General features: G+C 48.7%; 1 protein-coding gene across 1 annotated transcript in view; it reads left to right on the forward strand.

Annotated features, from left to right (window-relative positions):
* The window catches only part of Nav2 (neuron navigator 2), a 371,946-nt gene that overhangs the window by 221,293 nt on the left and 127,690 nt on the right, over positions 1 to 22,963 (forward strand). The window contains exon 11 of the mRNA XM_059274283.1: positions 22,503 to 22,625. Within this exon, the coding sequence (XP_059130266.1) occupies positions 22,503 to 22,625 (123 nt within the window). The remainder of the gene's footprint in view (positions 1 to 22,502; positions 22,626 to 22,963) is intronic.

Raw genomic sequence — 22,963 nt, forward strand, 5'->3', positions numbered from 1 at the left:
TACCCTCTCTCCAGGCTCAGTAAGAGACCATGTCTCAGCAAGAGATAGAGCATGACACCTGACGTTGTTGTGGCAGATGTGTGCACACATAAACACAAGAAAAGACATTTAAGAAGAAAAAAACTTTAATAAAAAATTGTTTAGGGCATAGGCCTAGAGGTGTTTGGATTTTGTGCTGAAGTTAGGACAATTTTAGGTGGTAAAACCTTCAAAAGCAAGAGCTTCTAAATTCTTACAGTCTTAAATTTCTCCTATCCAGAATGGCTGAGAATGCCAGTGTCCTGATAAACAGTCTGGCAGAGTCTGGCCAGGTCAGCATCATTGTGTATTTCTAGCTTTCCACAAACACTGAAAACAGCAATGTGTACAGTAATAAAACTGAAGTGAGCACAATTTAATCTTTTGCTATTGTTTAGGGGATTTGAGCTTCCGGCACAGTGGACCTGGTCGTTTACTCATTCTCCTCTTGATATACTAGCCCATGTGCGGGTTCCTCGGAGATTTCTGTATCCTGTGACGAAAAACTTCTTTGTTGCTATTGCTGGGTGATGGGTTGAGTTTAAAATGGTGTTATCTGTGTCCACAAGGTGGAGACATGCACACACACTCCAGGGTGAGGCTTGGTGATGTCCCTGGAGAAGCCCTGGTTTCCCTAGCTCCCTGAAAAGTGCAAACGTTTGCCTTGCCTTCCTGCTTTGCAAAGCTTGTGCTTTCTGCGTGAGATAGGGCTCTGAGCAGGTGTAGGTAATACAAAAGTGTAAGCACACGCCTGTGACTGAAACCCAAGAACGCTGCTCTTTCTTTCTTTCAGTGTGGTTTCTACTGTAAGAATTTCCAAACCGGAAGAGGCAGTCTAGGCAATACTTGATGCTCTTTCTGCTGAGCCTATTCTACAACTCTTGCTAAGCCCGCCTCCATCCGTGAAAACACAGATGGAGGGTTCTGCTGTGAGGCCAAATTAGCAGATTGACTTTATATGGCCAGTGCAAGGCAGGCCACTTAATGTCTTTCTAACCCACTTCTTTTTCTTTACATAACCTGACATGGTTGTATCAGGACTGGCCACTTTTTCCAGAATCTGCTCAATAAGACATTTATCAGGCATCTGATGGCGTGGACAGTGAATGGATGAGAAACACCCTCAAGGTCTAAGCCCCACGCAGCCTCTTAGGAGCCCTGTGCTGTTGAGCATACCACCTAAATTCCCTAGACTTTCCAGTTGCCAGATGCACATTTCGACCTTCTAGTTAGCCCTCTCATTGAGATTGCATCCTGTTACAGACTCTTATCTAACAAAAACACAACATTTCCACCAGGACCTAGATGTCCTATCGGCCTGTAACATCTGGGTACTTGGAAACAGTGCATCGACAAGCTCGTATCCAGCTGTTCGTTTGGCTTAGGGGAAACAGCCTCAATGTCTGAGCAATCTTTATCAGGTCAGAGGGGAAAACGTTTGCAGAAGCTGACAGCAAATGTATTCAGAAATCTACTATGGCAGTAAGGTCTAGTTTCTGAAAACATGTGGCTATATTTTTTTTTATGATGCAGGGCCCTAGCTTTGTCCAGAAGCTGCTTTTCATGCATAACTCATGTTCTTTGTGTGTGCACAATGGAACCTAACACCCTGCATCACTGGAGAGTCTAGCTAAGAGCTGGATGGACAGAGCAGTTGTTTCTCTGTGTGTTTATCACACTGTAGTGTGTAAATACATTATGCATGTTCATCTGGCCCTGCGGCTTCTTCTATCAGGCTGATATAATTGGGCATTGATTATAATAGAAAGGTAACTAAAGTGACACATGAAGGTGTCTCTTAGCAAGTCTGGATGTCCTGAGTCAGTCCTGTGCTCAGATTCTAAAACTTCAGAGTACCATGTGGCACAGAATAAAATTATAAGGGCAGACTTAGCATCCATATGTTTTGAAGGATTTTTTCTTTCCTTTTCAAAGGCAGCACTGGGTTGTATAATCTTCTGAAGTATAAATATACAACCCTTCCTGGAAAAAAAAAAACAAAAAAAAAAAAACCAGCCATTTAAAGTAACCTCAAAAGCTCCCTTGCTCTAAGAACCTTTGGCGGCTTCTGTGGCCTTTGAAAACGGCTCTGACCTAAACATAGAAGAGTCTCGGTGGTTTACCCATCCATCTCCCGCGACTTCCCCAGCTCTGGCCCTCTGCACTTGCCTGCCTATGGCTGTGCCACGTGTGCTGTTGACAAAAGCTGAGTCTTGTGTCTGCAGCGCTCTGTGCTTGGGACATGCCGCTTCTCCCTGCAGCTCCTTCCGCCAGCAAGCCTGTCTGAATGTGCTGAAGAACACCACCCCGTAGACATGCTCCCCTAGCCAGGGTCTGCTTCTGTGGTTCTGTTGGCCTTGGCTCATCCCTAAAGTAAGCCTCATCAACCAGGTAAGCCTCTCCTAAGACTGAGAAGGACTGGCTGGTGTCACAGAACAGGGGTGAAGAACAGGAGAAACCTGAGATTTAACCCTTGCTCTACCAAATGACCTGGAACAAAGTCTTAGTATTGAAAACTAGAGATGGTGCTTGTCATCAGGCAAAGAGTCAGCGGTCCTTAAGTACAGGTGTGCATAGATGCATGCATGCATAAACGAGTCTGTGTGTTTTCTCCATAGGAGCTTTCCTAAATCCAGATACTAGGGCACAGCAGGCATTTAATATTTTGTGACCGGTCTGTTTGTGGTGCCCACCATAGCAGGGCCTTGGGCTTGTGGAAATTTGTCCCCACCAACTAAAAACCCAGTGGTCCTGGTCACTGACTACTCAGAGAAAGGAAGCTTGGCCTGTAGTGCCATCTAGTGGCCAGTAGGGATGTTGCTGTGGCCCCATTGCTTTTGAGTGGTACAGTCAAGGCCATGGAGGTTGCTTCTCCGCTGTGGATGTCCAGCCTGGGAGAAAAAATAAGGCTTCGAGCAGTCTTGTCTGCAGCGGTGACATCTGCATGGCCTGAGTTCCCCCTCCTCAGTATCAGGCAGTACTCTCTCAACAGAGGTGGTCAGATCTCTACTGGGAGACACAGTTCCTCAGAAATGAAGGAACCTACCCTGCTGAATGGCCTATCACTCCATCAATCCTTCAGGACGTGCCTCAGACAGCCCAGAATGATATTATAAAGTGCCTTAGACTTGGGTTTTAAATAGTGGCCATATATATATATATATATATATATATATATATATATATATATATATTTTTTTTTTTTTTTTTTTTTTTTTTTTTTTTTTTACAGTTCTAGAGGCTGAAAGGTGTGATAGCTAGGTACCAGTGAGGCTTCTCTTTCTGGTGTAAAAATGGTGGCCATTGTCTTTGTATGGCAAAAGAAGAAAAAGCTTGTGTTTCCCCTTCTTAGGAGGATGCCAGTCCATCCTAAAACTCGTTTGTAAGGTTTCATGGAGAATAAATTACCTCTCTTCCCTAGGGTCCTACAAAGCATTCAGTCTATACAGGATGTTTCTGCTTGCAGACATCGCCTACATGAGCAATATCCTGGCTTATCCCTCCCCTCCCCATTGCTGCCAGGTCTCCTCTCTAAAGCCTCATCTGGCTACATCTAAGCAGAGGTGGTGATATTGTTCTCTCAGGTCAGTTGACGTTGGAGATGTCTGTGAGAGGAGGCAGTTCTACATTAGGGTTACTCTGCATGTGCCTGTACATGAGTGTTTGAGATATGTACGCACATACCTGTGTATAGAAGGGAGATCCACAGAGGGGAGGCAAAACCATACCTGTCACGTACTCTGAAGAGTAAGGTCACATCTGTCTTGAATGCTCACACATCTTCATTGTTTGACACGGTGGCAGTTGCTTAGTAAATAGTTCATGAAATGAATGAATGCTTCAATTGGCCTTAAGAATAGAAGACCAAATAGAGAGGTGGTGGCACACACCTTTAATCCCAGCACTCAGGAGGCAGAGGCAGGTGAATCTCTGATTTCAAGGCCAGCCTGGTCTACAGAGAGAATTCCAGGATGACCAGGACTACACAGAGAAACCCTATCTTGGGGCGGGGGGGGGGGGGGGGGGAGCAGAGAACCAGCCCCCTTCCCCTGGATGAGTATGTGTCTGAAGTCAAAGTCCCTTTGAGCCCGAGGCCCCAGCCACCTGTTCTTCTGGCTTCTTAGCTTCCCCTGTGCTGTCACTGACAGCAGGAAAGAGAATCAGCACAGAATGCACCAGGTGCACCTCCACATCCCCCCCCCACACACACACACCCGCTGAGTGTCAGGGGCTGTTGTGTGAGGTGTCTCACCAGGCAGCCAGCAGGTGGCGTCCAGTCCAGTTCTTAGCTTGAAAGGCTCTTCCTTACCTGGTCACTCCTCCCCACTGTCCTTAGGACGGGCCCCAAGCGGCTTGCCAGGCTACTGTCCCAGGCAAACTGATAGGACAGGAAGCCTGTGTATGCGATTCCCTGGAGCCAAGATCAGTGACCTGTGGGGAAGCTGTCCCGAAAGGCCCTGCTTCAGGCAGTCTCCAGGAGGGTGTGGCGGGAATCTGACTTGGAAAGGACCCCAGCTTGTAGGATCCTGCAAAGCTCAGGTAGTTCCTCCCGCCAGTCCCTGGACTGACTTTGCAGACACTCAGAAGATTCACCATTATGGGAAGAAGGGGGGCCTTTTTCCTGGCACCTCTGTGTGTTCACCAACCTTGGGGTTTTCCGAACCCTGTAGTTGAGGGTTTTGACGGACATTCTCCTGTGTAACCACGACTGCTTACTCACCAGTGGTCTGCTTTAAGCACCAATCATACAGTTGGTTCCTTTGGCAACCAGCCCCCATCCACAAATTGTCAGCTCAGCAGCCCAGATGCAGGTATGGTAGAAAGGGGCCTGTGAGTTCTGAAAGATGCTCTTCTCACCCCATGCCTCAGGAAATTCCTGAGAATTTGGGCCTCTTGCTAATAATGAAGAGCAGAAGCCGAAGTATATCATAGTGTCATAGCGATATTGGGATACCCTCTGGGAGTTCTTGGTTCATCACGCAGTTGCGGCAGAAACCGAAGGGGGTTTATTAGAGAATGACATGCTTCTAAGAGAAGAGCAAGGATGTCATGGCTCCATGTGCCCCCGCTACACAAAGGATGGGTGCTTTTGTCGCATTGTGTGGGCCTTTCACTCATCTGCACAGGCTTTTCCTAGAATGTTCTGTCATGTGTAGTTCTCTGGACATCTTCACGTGTTCCTTAGCATCATCTCTGCCCCTTCCAGTGGAGGGATTTAGTCTGAAGTAGGTTTTCCAGCCGTCCTCTTGGCCAACTGGGTTTCTTAAATTTTATAAGGCTTTATGCAAGGCTTGCTAGGTCTCATTCTCTACCCTGCTCTCCTGCCTCTGTAGTGAGCCCCTTGCTCCAACTGTGCAGCCCTCTGGCTAGTACCTTCTGACTAAGAGGATAAGAAGCTCTGTTTAAGCAGGGTAACGAGCTGCATCCTTAGGCACTCTCTGGCTTCATGAGCTTTCACGTTCTTCCGGTGAAGGCCACTTCCTGGAGCTAAGGGGTGTCAGCACTCCCTGTTAGCATGGAGAGCCAATGTGTGGGGCCTCTAGGGGAAGTCTGGAAACAGTGCAGGGCTTTTGTAGGCTCTTGATTCTGTGGAAAGCCAGTGACTCTCATCTGAGGATAATGTTGAATGACACAGGTTGATGGTGTCTGAGTGGCCGGGACCCTGTAGACCCTTCTAACTCTCTCTGGCCATGGTGATAAGACACTAAGACCCAAGGACATTGAATGTGTGCATCCTGCCTAGCTCAGCCTGGCTCAGAGACGTTCTCAGAATCCATTCGCTCGCTCCAGCTCATCCCCAGTCTCAGATGATAGAGGCTAGTGAATGCTCTTTTGAGAATGAATCAGGGCTGAGATGGAAACCTATCCAATAGACACATGGTTTAGTATGAGCGTTAAATGCACCACTGACAACCACTGTGCTGTGTCAGAGAACCCTGTGGTGACCGATCAGTACCTCACAAGGCTCCCCTTCCTTTCCCCACCCCTGGTCTGCACTGTCAGCTGTCTTGTGGGAGACTATTCCTTTCCCATCTCAGGGTTCTATGTGGGTAAACAGTCTCAGCAAGTACTCACCCATGTCTGGAGTGATTCAGCTAGGCCTCAGGTGTTTACCAAGGGGAATTCCACATAGGAGCCATTCATCAGTGCTGCAGACACTCTTCATTTAGTAGATTTCAGCTGGCAGGTGTTTAGCAGGTATCTCTGTCCCAGCCCCTGGCTGTGCCCTGGGGTGTGAATTTGTTTTCCAGGGTGGATCACTGGATAGTCTTTTTTTGTACTAAAACTGGATCCTTGAGCCTCCTCTCTAGTGTAAACCGGCGGCCCATGAACTCACACTAGGAAGGGACATTTCCACATGCAGGGAATATATCCGACTCTGTAGCTTTGGATGCATGTCAACAATGGGGGGTAATGTTTCCTTTGCCCTTCGGTGTCCTAACTCTAACTCCAAAGTTCAGATTTTATACGCTATTGTTCTTAAAGACCCTGAAACATTTTAAACCCCTGGAGGACATGAAAACATGGCCTCCCCGTTTGCTGTTTCTTTCCCTTTGGAAGCTAGTGTTCCAGCGTGTACTTGCGGCCCCGAATCCTCCTCCCTCCCTCGGCTGGAGAGCCTTGGTGGACAGAGCCCTCTTTCTCCGCCCCATGCTTTGATGAGCATATATTGAAGAGGGTACTGTGGCACCGGGTGGGACCGCCGCTCCCCAGTGTTTCTCGCTAAGCCTTTGTGCCTCTCTCATCTAGAAACGCCAGCTCATGTTAGCTTTTAACTTAAAAGTGAGCCACTGGCGTTGCAAATCCCTTCCCAGTTGCTTTTGCCCAGCCAGCAGCTAGAATGGCCTTGACAGATTTATGGTGGCAAGGTTGGAGAATACCGGATTGGAGTGGAGATGAATCTGAAGAAAAGCACCTGGATGGAGTCGGGAGTGTCTTGGCCCTGAGACAGTAAGCCCATGCTGAAAGACTCAGAAAGGAGGCAGAGGCTGAGTGTGCTTCGGTGCTGATCAAGATAAGAAGCTGAAGTTTCCTTGTGAGCAACCTCCCATCATGCTGTGCTGCAGACGCTTCCCAGTGGGAGTCACAGGACCTGCCAGCCATTGCTTAGGGAAATGGCTTCATTTTCTAAGGCTGTTTTCCATGTGTTAAGTGCCAGGGAACTGTATCTCTTTGCTTCTGAGTCCTTTATCCTTTTTAAGACATTTTCAAAGATGGGGATGTGCTGCTTCTGTGCACAAGGACCAGACGGGACTCCCAGGAACTGGAGGATATTAGTTGATTTTAGGGAATTAACCATGCTGTAATGGAGACAGGCAAGTCCAAAGTCTCCAAGGCAGTCTGGGCTCAAGTTCTGGGACCATGCACAGTTATGATTCCCTCCTCAGGATCTGCCTGTTTTAAAGTCTGCAACTGCTTAGATTATATATATATATATATATATATATATATATATATATATATATATATACATACATACACATACATACATATATACACACACACCTATAATAAATATCTGCTGAGTTAAATATGAATCTCTTTGAAGCAAGAACTTCATCACATCTAGACTAAGATAGCTAGGTATCACAGCCTAGCCAAGTTGTCACATCCTAACCACCCCAGTCTGTCACAGGCCTTATGTGGAGTCCTGAAAATAAGTGTCTGAGATGGGAGATAGCTTACCTGTATTCCTCAAACAGAGAACACCATGGCAGGAGCGCCAAGCTAGAGCATTCTGTAGGGAAAGGGACCATGGTTGAGAGTCTATGTGTGCCTCAGAGGAAGCATTGGACCCCTCCCCAAGCCCCCAGTGTCCTAAAATGTCTCCTGAGAAGCAGCAGGTTTGTTTCTTCATCTTATTCCTGAGCTAGTGGCAGACAGACACACTGGCCAGAACACCTCTGGTGACTGACACCTTCTGAGACACAAATGTGAAATGATACAATTATCTAAGGAGGGGCCTTCATGTCCTTCTAGTCATGGCTCTCTCTCTCCTTGATTTTGGGAAGGGGAAGCAGGGAATCTGTGGCTTTCTCTGCTGCATGTGGGAGTCTGGGTCTCTCATGCCAGAGCGGCATCTGTAATCAGCTGATCATCTCTTCTGCAATTGGGAATTTCATATATTTGAGCAGGAAAGTTTAAAGGGTGAAGTCAACTGAAGTAGTCAGAAACTCAGGAAGACCAGATGTGGTGTTGGCTCTGTGGAGGAGAAGGAGGAGGAAGAAAAGGCTGTAAAGTCCACTCACCATGCCCACACACATGTGTCTACTTGCCTCTGATCCACAGGTTGGGCGGCCTCTGTGGTATTCCAGGTATATACAAGGACTGTCTCACCTCTTCTTCAACTGGCCAGCCAGTTCTTTGAGATGGAGGCCAGTTTCATTCCCTATTTACCATTTTCATTGTTGTTGTTGGTTTATTTTTTTTGTTTCTTTGGTTTGGTTTGTTTTTTTGTTTTTTTTGTTTTGTTCTGTTTTGTTTTTGTTTTTTTGTTTTTTTTTGATTCAGGGTTTCTCTGTGTAGCCCTGGCTCTCCTGAAACTCACTCTGTAGACCAGCCTGGCCTCGAACTCACAGAGATCATTTTGCCTCTGTCCCCCGAGTGCTGGGATTAAAGACATGAGCCACCGCTTCCCAGCTCCCTATTTACCTTTGAGGAGACTGAAGCTGAGAAAGGTTGAGTTACTTGGCTGGGTCACATGGGTAGCAGTAGCTAGAACCAAGCATTTCCTGAAGCTAGATTCAAACGCTGTGCTCCCAGGTCTTCTCCAGTGTGGCTTCTCACTTGAGGAGGAAGGCTAGAAGGCAAGACTCGAAAGGAAGATTCTGAAGCCCCAGGGAAGGTAAAGCTAGCTAGGGGTGTTCAGAGGCTGGGGCTCAGAGCACTGGGCTGATAGAAACTATTTAACCCGTCAAAGTGCACAGAATAGGTATCTGTGGAGTGCTCGGCTATACCTGGGACATCTGTATCACACCCCCTCCCCAGGGCTCAGGGGCCATCAAAGAAGAGAAGGTGGGAAGGAAGATTGTAGGAGACAGGATGGGGAGAACCCAGGCAAACCAGTGTCTTCTAGACGTTAGAGGACAGCTGTACTCATGAACTCACATCAGCTGTGGTTTCCTGCGTGAGACCTGCACAAGATTAAACCAGTGGACATTCCAGCTTGACTTCAGTCCCTACCTCTGACTGATGAGCTGTTGACAGTTGGAGGCCACTGGGGGAAGAATAGTCATCTTAAAGGGTGTGACCAAGCACCAGGTAAGTATGGGTGGTCCTTGAGGATTAGCCTGCCCTCGAGGCCCTGGGAAGACAAGGCACTCTCTAGCATCTGACTGTGTGTCATCGTGCCCATCCCAGAGAACTGAAAACTGAGCACAAGAGAAGTGTCTTGTCCCGTATCACAGAGCTGCTAAGGGTTACAGCCATTGAGACCACAGCCTTATCTCTTCCAGTGCTGCCCCCTGCTGGGTGTTTCTAGTGTTTCCACTCTCCGATGCCTGCCCTTCCTTGGATTGATAGAAGAATGAGTAAGGGGCTTATTGAGTGTTTCCTAGTTGGAGAATGTCGAAGGTTTGTTCTTGGTGCCAGGTTATAGGGAGTTCAGAGCAAGGCTGAGGTTTGTTTTGGAAATGAATGATGGCACAGCGCTCCAAGCCTGGAGCATAGCATCCACACTTGTAGAAACTAGATATGCATAGTGTAGAAGGCATTCAGTGAGTAGTGGGTTCCAAAGAACCAAGCTGCAACCACAGATGGAATTTAGGCTTGCGTTTTTCATTGCCCACAACACTAAGATGACCTGTGGTTAAAGTGCAAAAGAATGTGCTAGAAACTAGAGCTGCCAGGTTGTGGGTGGGGCTGTTTGGGGAGGACAGAAACACCGGACTCCCCGTCCTCAGTGTTTTCAAGCCTGGAACTCGGTGTATCTAGGAGACTGCAGGGTGATTCCTCCAGAGGAAGATCTTCCAGCTGTGGATGCAGGATGCCCCGATTCCCACAGGAGTCACTGTGTCCGCTGTCATGGGAATGGAACTGGGTGTTGCTTTCTGGACTAAAGTCTCCTGGAAAGACAGGGCTCCGTAGGTCAGGCCAGACTAGGGAATCTGGAGAGACCTAAAAGGCGATTCTTAAAAAAAAAAAAAATTAACCCATGCCTATTCTAATAAATACAAAAATCAGACGGCCTCTTTCCTGCCCCGGGGGCTGATCTGACTGACCGTGAGGGAATTGGAGATTTTGTGTGTTTTGAAACAGGGTCTTATGCAGCCCAAACTGGCCAGAAACTCGTACGTAGCTGAGAATCACCTTGGTCCTCTTCCTCCTGCCCCCTCCTCACTAGAGCTAAGATTACAGGTCTATGCCCAGTTATGGCACTTGGGGTCGAACTCAGGACCTTGTCTGTGCTCAGCAGGCACTCTCCCATCTGAGTTGCATCACAAGCCCCAGGATAAAGGAAGGGTTCAGTGGCACGTTGGACTGTGGCTACTGAGACCGACTGTCCCCACACCAGCCATTTACCTCCTTGTGTACAACGAAAGCTGAGGTTGAGAAGGTATTCAAGGTCACAGCATCCCACCCACTTTCTGGGTAGCTTATGGATCTCTGCTTTGCCCCCAGCCATGTCTGGATGGTGCCTTCAGCTTATCTATTTGCACCTCTTTTTTGTGGGAATAGATGCGTCGGAACAAGTTAAAAAGTGGGGGGGGGGCGGGGAGCAACCAAAAACCATCAGAGACTCCATCCCTTAGTCTGTGTGTCACAGCTGTTGTTACTGCAGCTCCTGGTGTGTTGATTGAGGGCAAATCGTGTGTTCTGAAGCCACAGTGTTAGCCCCATTCTCCTCTGAAGACTTTTGCCCGGACTGTGCCTTCCTCCGCCTGCCCAGCAGAGCACCCCAGTTACTTGGTCCTCACTATTGCCGACAGTCTGTGGAAGGAGCTGGCTGGCTCGCCTGTGTGCTTGTTCACCTGGCTTCTGAGTAACTCCTGGCTTTATCCCTCCACCCCCGTGGCTCCAGCAGCTGCCTTGCTATATATATAGGAAGAGAGGTGTCCACATAACCGTCTGTGTCATGTCTGCTTGCTCTGAGGACACACCCGCCAATCATCCTGGCAAAGGGAACATCCTCCTGAGTGCTGTGAATGCACTGCCATGCTCAGCCTGTGTGGTGCTGGGAACCGAACCCAGATCCATTGCAAAAGCAGCAAGCGCGCTTGACTGCTGAGCCATCTCTGCAGATTCTGTTTGCTTGTAACGTATGCTTATAAAATGTTATTATTGCGTGTGTATGTATAGTATATGCGTGTGAACTAGCTTCACCCCAGCCCAGGGCTTCCTTGCCAATACTTCCAGAATGCCGCTTGAAGGTCCCTCCTCCATGGAAGCCTCTCTAGTGCTTATCCCTGCTTTCATCCTTGGTGAGCCCCATGCGAGCAGCTGTAAAGTCAAGGGCCTGGATTCTTGTATCCCCAGCGTGCAGGCTGGTGTCTCCCTCACAACAGCAGTTCCTGAAGTCATTGTTGGAAAAAAATGCCACGGTCTTGAACATGAACCACCTCCAGAACAAATACCTACATGTAACCAACCCTCCTGCAGCCAGCCCCTTCTGCGGCCCTCCCCTCTCCCAAGGGCCTCCAGGAATCTGGTTTTTACCTCGTGACTCAGTCTGCAGAAGAGGCATGTCTCAGTTACAAGTCAGTCGCGTGTTCTCCGGACACCTTGGCATTTCTCTCAGCTTACAGCTTTGTTAAAGACAAGGCGAAACTTGTGTGAACCTCAAGCACAGTGCCATACAGTTGCTCCCCAGTGTCAGAGAGGCGGGGGCTGTTCCCCTGGCCCATCTGTTGAAGCCAGAAGAGCAAAAGACCCTGGGTGTCTTCTAATTCCATATCCGAGGGCTCTAGTCATCTTCTGGAAAGAACATAGAAAGCTCAAAGCCAGCATACACTCTCCTGACTGTAAAGGAACATGAACTTGTGTCATGTGACACTTTGGGTGTTAGGGAGCAAATCAGAAACGTTGGGACAAGTTATAGCCATCCCAGAACCTTAGCCAGTAGGTCTTAGCATGTTGGATGTGCTTGGTGAGAGGACTTCATGTGGACAGGAATGTGTATGCATGTAGAGGTCAGAGGACAGCCTTTGTCTACCTTGTCTGAAAAAGGGTCCCTTGCTTGCTGTGTTACCCAGCTAACTAGCCTACAAGCTTGTAGAGATTTCCCTTCTACTTTGCACTTTGTACGGTGTGTGCCGGGAGTACAGATGCTCACACTTCGAAGTCCAGCTTTTATGTGGGTTCTTGGGGCCTGACTCAGGTCCACCAGCTTGTGCAGGAAGCACTTTACCCACTGAACCACCTCCCCAGCCCAGGAAGGATTCTTCTGACAGTGCAGAGGTGTCTGATTATGATATTCCTACATATTCCACCACCACATGTTGTCCCCATGCTCTGAATTCATCGTGGCTAATACTCCTGACCCATGACCTCACTAGCCATCTGGATCTCTACCAGGGAGACTGCTCTAAGGCCTGGAGCTCTCTCAGTCTAGTCCACTAGTTAACTGATATTTCAGAAGGGACCTGAGGTTGTGGGCACAGCTGTATCAGCTTCAGCCTAGGTCCTATTAACATGGGTGGACATTGCCTCTTGCCACAGCAGAGGCCAGGGCCAGGCTGGCCTCGAACTCACAGAGATCTATCTGCTCTGCCTCCCAAGTGCTGGAATTAAAGTCGTAAGCCACTGCACCTGGCCTTTTCCCATTCCTTAAGTTAAATTTCTGTGTATAGATGTTTTGCCTGCACGTGTGTCTGTGGCTAGTGCCTGCAGAGGCCAGAAGAAGGTATTGGGTTCCCTGGAACTGGAGTTAGGGACAGTTAGGAGCCACTGTATGGGTGCTGGATATTGAACCTGGGTCCTCTGGAAGAGCCCCCAGTGCCCTAACCACTGAGTAGTCTCTCCAGCCCTGGACACAGGACTTTTGCAGAGCTATAAACACAGACGAGTTCGTGTGTAGATGGGTGTAGGCTAACTATCAATGAAGTGGCCTGGTTGGTGGTGACCATGTTACACATTAACATAAAATATTAATATAGGTCAGACTTTGAGGGGAGCAAGGAGCCAGGAAACTCAATCCTTACTGCACAACTTCCTTATAAACCTTAAAATGCTCTGAAAAATCAAAGTATTTCTTAAAAAAAAAATTTAGTTTCAACCCTGCTAAGGACAGCCAACAACCAAGAAGCCCTGACCCTGGAATGTGTGTTTTTCTCAGACTCCCTACTGATTCAGGCACATCTGAGTGGTGAGACTTCCTGGGTATCAGTGTGTCTCCATTCAGCATGTTTCATGCCAAGAAAGAGCTTAAAGGGGCTTTGTCTAGAGAGCAGTCTCCTGTGTGTTAGGATGCGTCTCATCTTTCACAGGGTGGACAGAAAGCTTCCTGCTGGTGCTAGAAATATGTGCTGCAATCCACACTAGCAGTTGAACCACAACAAAGAGATTTCAAGACAAAACGCCGGGTACAGGGGCCTGCCCATTTTCCAACTGGGGCAGTGTTTCTTCAGAATCATGTGCCACGGTTCCCATTTTAAACAAGCGTTCTCATGGATCATGATGAAACTTCTACACTTGCCCATTTATTTAAGTAGGAGATGCTAAGGACACTCTGGTTATACTTCTTGGCTTTCTGTCGTTTAAGGATGCATTTCATTAGCATAGTTTTAGCTTTTCAAATGTTAAAACTCTTGGGCCAGAATGACGGTTTGTTGGGTAAAGGCGCTTGCCACTTAAGCCTGAGTTCAATCCACAAACCCATGGATGTAAGGAGGAGCGGGCTAGGGCCATGGCTCAGTGGTTAAGAGCACTTGTTGCTCTGGCCGAGCAGGTTTTCAGGTTCAATTTCCACCACCCATGTGGCAGCTCACAACCATCCCTAACTCTACTCCCAGGGGATCCAATGCCCTCTTCTGGCCCTGAGAGGTACCAGACGTACATTTGATGCTCACACAGACATAAATGCAAGGCAGCCACACTTAAAGACTTTTTTAAGGTAAAACTTCATAAAGTGGTCCTCTGGCATACACACACACACACACACACACACACACACACAGACACACTAAACTTAAGATTCTTTTCTTTTGTGTGGCGTATATACCTGTTTGTGTATGTATGTGAGTATATACTTATGTTTGTGCTTGTGGATGTATGCACACATGTATAGAGCCAAAGGCTGACATTAGGTTTAATCCTTTGCTGCTGTCCACCTTTCATTTTTTTCCCTACCTTCTTTCTCTCTCTCTCTCTCTCTCTCTCTCTCTCTCTCTCTCTCTCTCTCTCTCTCTCTCTTTCTTTCTTTGAGACAGGGTATCACTGTGTCACCCTGATTGGCCTGGAACTTTCTGAGTAGCTCAGGCTAGCCTACAACTCACAGAGATCCGCCTGCCTCTGCCTCCCCTGTGCTGGGATTAAAGGTGTCCACCACCACCCACGGCCACTTTAGTTTTTAAGACAAGGCCTCTCACTGGACCTGGAACTCATGGGTTCACTTAGGCTGGCTGACCAGTGAGCTCCAGGGGTCTGTATTACTCCAGTTGCCGCTGCCTGTACTAGACTTACAGAGACATGCCACCCCACTCCCTGCTTTTCTGTGAGTGCGGGGGATCTGAGCTCAGGTCCTCATACTTACATAACAGGAAGTCCATCTACTGAGCCATCTCTTTAGCACTGCCCCATTAAAATTCTTACAGCCAATCTATGTGTGTAGATCCTTAGGTGAGCTAAGCTCAAGTCCTCTGGAAAGTAGTGTTGCATAGACTTTTGTTAAAATACGGAGCACCCCACTTCATTTTGAGGAAGACCACAGACCAAGGTATCACGTTTTCCTACTGTGCTGACAGCTCCCCTCTTGGGTCCATCCCTCTGCCAGGAGTGTGGTAAGAGTAAGATGGCGCAGTGATGAGGCCAGGTCCCCTGGGTGCCACAATCAGGGGGCGAAGGAATGCTGACCTGCCAGGTGCGGCTGCGGAGTCCCCTACTTCAAAAGAGAGTCTCACAGAGCTGAGGGGACCACACGGCCAGTCAACAGCCAGTCATGAAGCCTGGAGGCCTGAGAGCCAATGCAATCGAATGCCAATGTGTAAAATGGGGGCCTTGGCTTCTCCTGGGGTCCAACGAGTTTCAGGTAGTGACTTCAAAACTACTTTTGGTTGAATTTGTTTTTAAGATTTTATGTGTGGTGTTACTGAAATATGGCATATGTTATAAAACATACCTCCCCCAAAGGCCATAAGAATCCAAAGGGCAGGGTGTCTCATGTGGTGGTGCGCAGCCGTAACCTAGAAGCCAGGTGTAGACAGCAGCATCTCAAGTGTGGGACCAGCCTGGGCTACAGAGAGAGACCGTGTCTAAAGAACAACAAAGGCGTTCCAAGAACAGGTCTACTAGAGGAGCCTGTGCTTTGACGCTCGCGGGTCACCCTGTGCTGGGCAGAAGTCTCTCTTGTTCCGTGTTTGGATCCTCTAGTTGAAGTGTAAGGTCTGACTTGAGCAGCCTGAGCAACTGTGTTTCCAAACACTGCCAGAGATGCTGAGCCTGCTAGCTGGTTGTAAGGAGTTTGTTTTGTTGTAACCCCCACATCCCAACTGTACCCTCTGTTCACCTACAGGGTGCTCTTCTGTACATGGTTTTACCAATAGAAATAACTTAATTCTGTGATATCTGTTTCCTTCAATGAAGGTTCGGGGGGTGGGCGGATGAGACCCTGCAATTGTTCCTCAACTCTAGCCTGTCTTTTCCTCTGCTGCCTCTGCTCCGGAGGCCTGCTGAGGCTTCATCTGATTAGCTCAGCAACCTCCCTTGAGTACTCCCTGGGGGGCCAGGCTCTGTTGACAAGGGCCAGCCCGAGGAGGCTGCAGGCCTCCTGGGTTCCCTTCTACTGTGGCTGCCCCACCTGCTTGCTTCTCTGCATCCCTAGAACCAAGCTGGACCTTTCCACCTTTCGTCCTAGCCTGGACCCGCTGATGGATGTGAAATTCAGGAAAGCCAGGGAAGGAGCTGGTGCCCTTTGAGCTGAGAACCTCCCCAGGGAACAGTTCACAGCTTTGGAAGCCTGTTTGCTGAGGTTATGTGCCCCATGCTCAGAGCCAGGGTGGCTCAGCGTGGCTACAGGTGGCTGCTCCAGTGCTCAGAAAACTAAAGGAGGATGAAGCTAGAGATGTAGGTAGAACTCCCACATCCTCCTGGAAAGAAATACTGGAAGTCTGGTGAGGTCCTGAAGAGCTAGCAACTCCCCCTCCCCCCGGGACAGCGGAAAGCAATGCAGAAAGGTAGGAAATGTGTCACACATCCCTCAGCCCCAGGAGGTGTTGGGAGAGTTTCCCCAAATGGCTGAGAAGAGTGTGGGTGTGTGTTGAAAGAATTGCCTATAGAAGGCATAGAGTGAAAGTTGGGAGCTTTCCTACCTGCCCCGCCCTTGCGTGTACGTGTGGCTGTGGGTGTGTTGCCTAGTTGGGGTCATTCATAATCCCAGGTCTTTCATCACAGGGAAACCTGAGCAAGGCAGGCTGCCCTTGTATTTTCTCCAGCAGCCGCTGTTGGCTTTGTTTTATTTTATGTCAGTCTGGGGGACCCATCGGCAGGAAGCAATGCATTAATATCTTTGAATGGAATTCCCTTGTATTTCATTTAAAAATAAGTAAGACTGTGCTGTGAGGAGAGAGGAGAATCACTGAGGGGATGGCATGGTTTGCTGGGTGACATAAGCCACACTACGTCAGCATGCTTTACTAAAAACTCCAGGGCAGAAGGATTCCAGAAGCAAAATGCTAAGTATTCGCTTAAATTAAGTGCTGCCATTTTATAATCAGCACTGAAAAATTGGCCCCGTTTTTTGCGATCTTATTTTTGCATTTCAGATGCATCATCTTAAGTCAGACCCAGCAGCTGCCCGCCTGCCTTTGGTAAAGGTCGGTGTCTTCAAAGGGGATTAGGCAGTGCTATGCTAGTGTTCAGCTTGTCCTTCTGTGACCCAGAGGGAGGTTTATCCATCTAACTTCTAAGAGGCCCTAAGCTAAAAGGATCCTTTTACAGGTTTGTCCAGAAACTCAATTTACATCCTAATAAACTCAGAGAATCAATGTCACACTGGGCTGTAACCCTGGAGAGCGCCTTGAAAGCACATGTTGTTTGGTTGCTAAAGTGTGGGGCTCCAGGGCTGTCCATCAGCTCACCTCCTGCTCTCAGTCTTATGCAGCACTGTATCTGCTGATATCCGTGCTCGTGTATTTATGTTGATGTTGGCAAGGGATCTCGCCTATGCATAACTGTTTTAGCCCATTTCCCTATGTTCATTTCTAAACTAAAACTGTGTCCGAAAGCTTGCAGACAGGCTGACAGGTCTTTGAAGAAAAGTAGTCGCCCAGGCATGGTGTGATTTCCCTCCTCCTGTGTCTGCTAACATTTCTTGCAGCTGGGAGGTATTTCCTTTTCAAGCATGCTCTGCTGTGAATGCGCTCTACTAGAGTGAGTCCATACCTGTTTGGTTCCTTCCCCAACCCCTTTCACCTCTTCCAGCGCTCCACAAAGGTGACTTCTTTCCAGGTCAGGGATCCGGAGCTTGTGTGTGGTACTGAGGCAGACTAGGTTGAACTGTGAACTTTGAAGGTGAGAGAACGTGACCCTTCCCTGAAGGTGACTCACAAAGCGAGTTTCACTGAGCTCTATGGTATTACATCTTAAAGAGGGGAAAGCCATCTCTTTACCAAGCCTTGGGCTCCATGTCTAACGTGTTTTTCCAATGGATCCTGTGGGATTTCCAAGGCTTTTTCCACAGCCAGTGTCAGTTTAAGAGGTTTCTTGTAGCTGGGCAGTGGTGGCAAACACCTTTAATCCCAGCACTTGGGAGGCAGAGGCAGACAGATCTCTGAGTTCAAGGCCAGCCTGGTCTACAGAGCAAGTTCAAGGACAACCAGGGCTACACAGAGAAACCCTGTCTTGGAAAAAAGTTGTTTCTGGCAGCCGGCAGCTGGCGCATGGCCTTTGCTGCATTCTTGGGGTTACAGGGATGGTGATGTCTACCCTGCAAGTCTGAAGAATCCCTGAAAGTCAAGGTGGCTCAGCCAGCATGAGAATTGGTGTTTCTGAAAAGTCTGTGGGAGAATGTGGTGATATATTGTGCACCAAAAAAGCATTTGGTGTATGAGGATCAGGAGAGGAGGCCCAGAGAGAGGTTAAGGGTATGTACTGCTCTAAGGAACCAGAGTTCAGCTCCCAGCACGTACATGAGGGGACCCACAGCCCCTTTGATGCCAGCTGCAGGGGTCTTTGGCCTCCTCAGGTACCTGCGTGCATGTACACACACACACACACACACACACACACACACACACACACACACACACACACACGTAGTTAAAATTAAATGAACAGGGGTATGGAGAGTAGCTTAGAGCACTGCCTGTTCTTCCAGAGGACCCAGGTTTGATGCCCAGCACCCACATGGTGGCTCACAGCCATCTGTGACTCCAGTCTCAGGGGACCCAACACCATCTTCTGACCTTCCTGGACATCAGGCATGTACATGGTGCACAGATATACATGCAGACAAAACACCCAAACACGTAAATTAATTTAAAACTGTAAATTAATAAATAAGTCTTATTAAAAATAGGGTACGGAATGATGGCGGCATGGAAACGTCAGTGTTCTCTTTAACACTGAAGTGGGGCCTGTTTCTTTCCATCTTACTGCACTCGGGAGGTCTCAACCCCATCTGCATCCCAGTACTTCACCTCAGCCCCTGCCTCAGTTCCCATGAAGTTCACTGTCCTCCTTTATCTCTGGCATCCCGGCCGCAATGAACTCCTTCTTTTTCCTGACTTTCCTCTCCCATTTTCCCTGCTTTCGTGCTGTGCAGTTCCGTGGGCCTGGATGGACCTTTCCATTAGCAAACCCCAGTGTCACCTGCAGGACCAGCTTCTGCAGCACTCTGACACCTGTGGCTGCCCCGCCCCACCCCAAGCCCCTGTCCTCTCACACCTTCATGTCGCACCCCGCTATTTGGAGTGAAGAATCATTTGCCTAATTCCCAATCATTGTGAGTCTCACCAGGCCGAGGCCAGGTCTCTCACTTCCCTGGTCCCAGACTGGCATTTGTGTCCAGGAGATGATATAATCGCTGCCCTGTGATGTGGTCACTTAGAGTAGATGGTAGGAGCATTATCTATATTAGCTATAAGATGGTCCTGTTCTGAGGGTCTTGAGAAGCTTTGAAAGGTGGAAGCAAAGACCCTCAACCGCTGTCACTACGGAAGCCAGGTGGGCAATGTGGGAATGGTCTGGGAGCCTGCGGCATAGGCAGGAACCCAGGCGGCAAATACAAAGTGTCACAGGCTCCTCAATGGGTAATGGTAGTAATTGTTTGTGTCCCCAAGGAGAAGAAAGGTGTGGTGCTGGGGCACTGGGACTCAGCCCTGGATCAGCTATCTCCTTAGCTTGTAACCTTCATGTCCCCACCCCCATGTGAGCCTCAGATAGAGCTGGAAATGATGAGGTGCCTTTCCCCGCTGTCTTCGCAAGCCCTCAGAGCGTGAGGCTGTTGAACATCCCTGAGCCCTGGCCAGGGTTTCAGGTGGGCGCACCAATGGCCGCTCCTTCAGAATCAGGCGTTCGTGTGGGGTAGAAACTAGAAACACGTGCAGAGGGCCAGCACATGGCCCTGTGCATAAAGGCACTCGCTGTAGAAAGGAGAGAATGGGCTCCATAAAGTAGTTCTTAGACCTCTGCACCCCCATACACATCACACACACACATCACATACATACATACACACTAAAAACAATAAACTTAAAATCCTTCTCTTCACAGTGTTGGGGGGGGGCGGTGCTTTGTGTGCGTGGGTGTGAGTGTGGGTCAGAAGCTATAGTCTGTCCTACCATCCCACCTCCGACATGACCGCCAGACCCACTCTTCCTTCATTTACTTGCCCAGGTGCGTGTAATTGCCCAACTGTATGTATTGTTTCACCAGCAATAAAAATCCAGCAGGGAGATGAGTGCTGCTAAAATTAGTTGTTTGTCCTTTGACAAGATCTCCCCAGTTGAAAAAAAAAATTGTTTATCTAACTGGCAGGGTGACTTTGCTAGGATCAAGATTAACGGCCCTGGTTAATGGTACATGAGATTGTGTCAGGAAGGGCTCCCTCCGCTTTCTTCGCAAGGGCATTTTCTGAATGTTCAGTCTCAGCCTCCTGCAGAGGCTGTGCCTTTTGGTGGAGGTGTTCTCCCCTTGCCCTAGTTGGATTTACAAGTTGCCCACTCTGTTAGACACTGGCTTGCTGCATCTGGTGGACAGACAGACAGCTGGACAGATGGATGGGTCCTGGGTACAGTGGCAAATAGACCTTCTGTGTGCCTTGCTTCATGTCCTAGGTGTCAAGTTTGCTAACATTGAAGCTAGAGGGGGAGGAACCCTCTGGTCAGTGTGATCGCGGTATGCGTTTGCTAAACCCTCTGTGGTCGGGCGGTATGCGTTTGCTAAACCCTCTGGGGTCGGGACTCTGCTTCATTCCTTCATGCATTCTCTTATTCAAGCAGAGATATTTAATATACACATGGAATTGGGATGAGCTAGAGATATGGATTTGAACAAATAATTGACCCCGCATTCTAGAAGCACACCATCTCCTGAGAGAAAAGCATTAAAAGGCAGTTATGCAAACGAGTGTTTAATGATAGCTGTGATTGTCTTTATTTTAATTTAATTTAATTTTCATTAATATATAATTCATGTACCATAAAACACACTGTTTTAAAGTGTATAATTCAGTGGGTTTTCACAGATTGCTTTTTTTTTTTTTTTAAATCATACTGCTAGGTGAAAAGTTCAGTCTGTTCTGCCTTGTTGGCACAACCACAAACACTTAGTTTGATTGACTTGATGAACAGATGTATGTGTGTGTGTGTGCGTACACACACACACACACACACACACACACTACTGCTCACACAAAGTGGCTCCCAGGAGGATTTTCTTCTCTGCCCCTTCCTTAGCTACCCTGACTTTGCCAAACAAACTCAGCACCTCTCAATTCTATTCTCCCAAGAAAGATGTAAAGCAGGTGCAGCCAGGGTTGGCCAGTACTTCAGGAGCCACTCCATACATAATAAGCTGAGAGGCCACGTGCAGGAAACCGCCCATGATTCAGCTCAGCCAACTAAGAACACAGTGACTCCCGGGACTCTGAGCTCCATGTTATTAGACTTGAAATACAAAAGTCTTGTTTAGAAACCTAGCCGATGATTTAATGGGCCCGTGCAGAATCAAAAACGATCAAGTACAGTGCTCTGCTGACTCTGCCTAAGTTTACCTCTGCTACTCATTCTCCTTTGAAAATGAGGAGGACCACCTAGCCAGTCCCTGTATGGGGGTAGGGGAGGACCACCTGACCAGTCCCTCTAGGGGGTAGGGAGGACCACCTGACCAGTCCTTGTAGGAGGTTAGGGGAGGACCACCTAACCAGCCCCTCTAGGGGGTAGGGAGGACCACCCAACCAGTCCCTGTATGGGGGTAGGGAGGATCACCTGACCAGTCCCTGTAGGAGGTTAGGGGAGGACCACCTAACCAGCCCCTCTAGGGGGTAGGGAGGACCACCCGACCAGTCCCTGTATGGGGGTAGGGAGGATCACCTGACCAGTCCCTGTAGGGGGGTAGGGAAGGCCAACTAACCAGTTCCTGTAGAGGGTAGGGAGTAGCCAAGGTAGAACAGGGCACAGATGCTCTGTGCTTGAAGCTCTGGCTAGTAGCTCTGCTTGCAGGGACTCTGGTTGGTAGTCTTTAAGGCATCTCTTCAGAAAGCTCTGGGGGTTCTCCCCCCACCCCCAGACAATAGTGAGTCCAACAGAAGACAGCTTGAAGCATGGCCAAGGATAAATGGGCGTGAGTGTCACTCCCAGAGCCTTGTGGGAAACCTCTGAAGACATCAGTGTCGAAGGTGCAACTGGACACTCTTCACACTGTGGGGCCCAGCTGCGAGGTCTGCCACTCCGGGAACCTTTCTCCAGCCTCCATCTTTTCCTGCCCTCTCCTCCAAAGGCTGGCCTGCTTTCTCCATCCCATAGTTGTTTTGCCCAGAGCGTGCTAAGGACTTGTCAGTTCTGTTTGCATGACGTCGGTGAAACACCTGCTTGTATAATTGCTGACATTCAGAAGCATGTCATGAATACTTCTGACAGCTGATTTTATTCACCCGTTCCCTTCTGCTTCGTAGATTCCCGTGAGTTTGGATTCATTAAGCTTAGCTGCTTTCTCCCCGCCCCTCAAGATCCTAGACTGAATCAGCAGCCGGGTTTTCCTTGGGCTGTAGTGACAGAGCCTGGGGAATCTTTCCTTCCCCTTAGAGCACAAGGTGCAGGGTTTCTGGATACAATGGCAAGACTGTGCAGCTGCTTTTGACCATATACATGTACCATCCTCTTCTCTCAAAGGTATATGACTGATGGTGGACTTGGCCTCTACACTCGTCGCCTGAACCGGCTTCCTGATGGGATGGCTGTGGTGCGAGAGACCCTACAACGAAATACCTCCCTGGGCCTCGGAGATGCCGACAGGTAGGCATGCTTGCTGCACTTGGACTTAGCCACATGCATAAGCCATTTGAGAGTGGCCTGTGAAATGCTGGTCATGATATTGGGAGAGTGTATGGGTGTGCTCTTCAGCCCAAGGAGAAGCAGGGTGGCCCTGAGGTGGTACCTGCATGAAGAGCTGGCACAAAGATAGGAGAGAGCCGCCGTGGTTCCTGGATCTTGCTTGCATATGGTATCAGGCATATGTATTTGGGTGTACGTATTTGGCAGTGGTGCTGGGGGTGGAACAGGCCTTATGATGTCAGTCAGCGTTCTACCCCTGAGTTACATCCTCACCGAGGATGTTCAGAGTTCAGGCTCTG

This window comes from Peromyscus eremicus, chromosome 1 (assembly GCF_949786415.1).
Source record: "Peromyscus eremicus chromosome 1, PerEre_H2_v1, whole genome shotgun sequence".
Taxonomy (NCBI): domain Eukaryota; kingdom Metazoa; phylum Chordata; class Mammalia; order Rodentia; family Cricetidae; genus Peromyscus; species Peromyscus eremicus.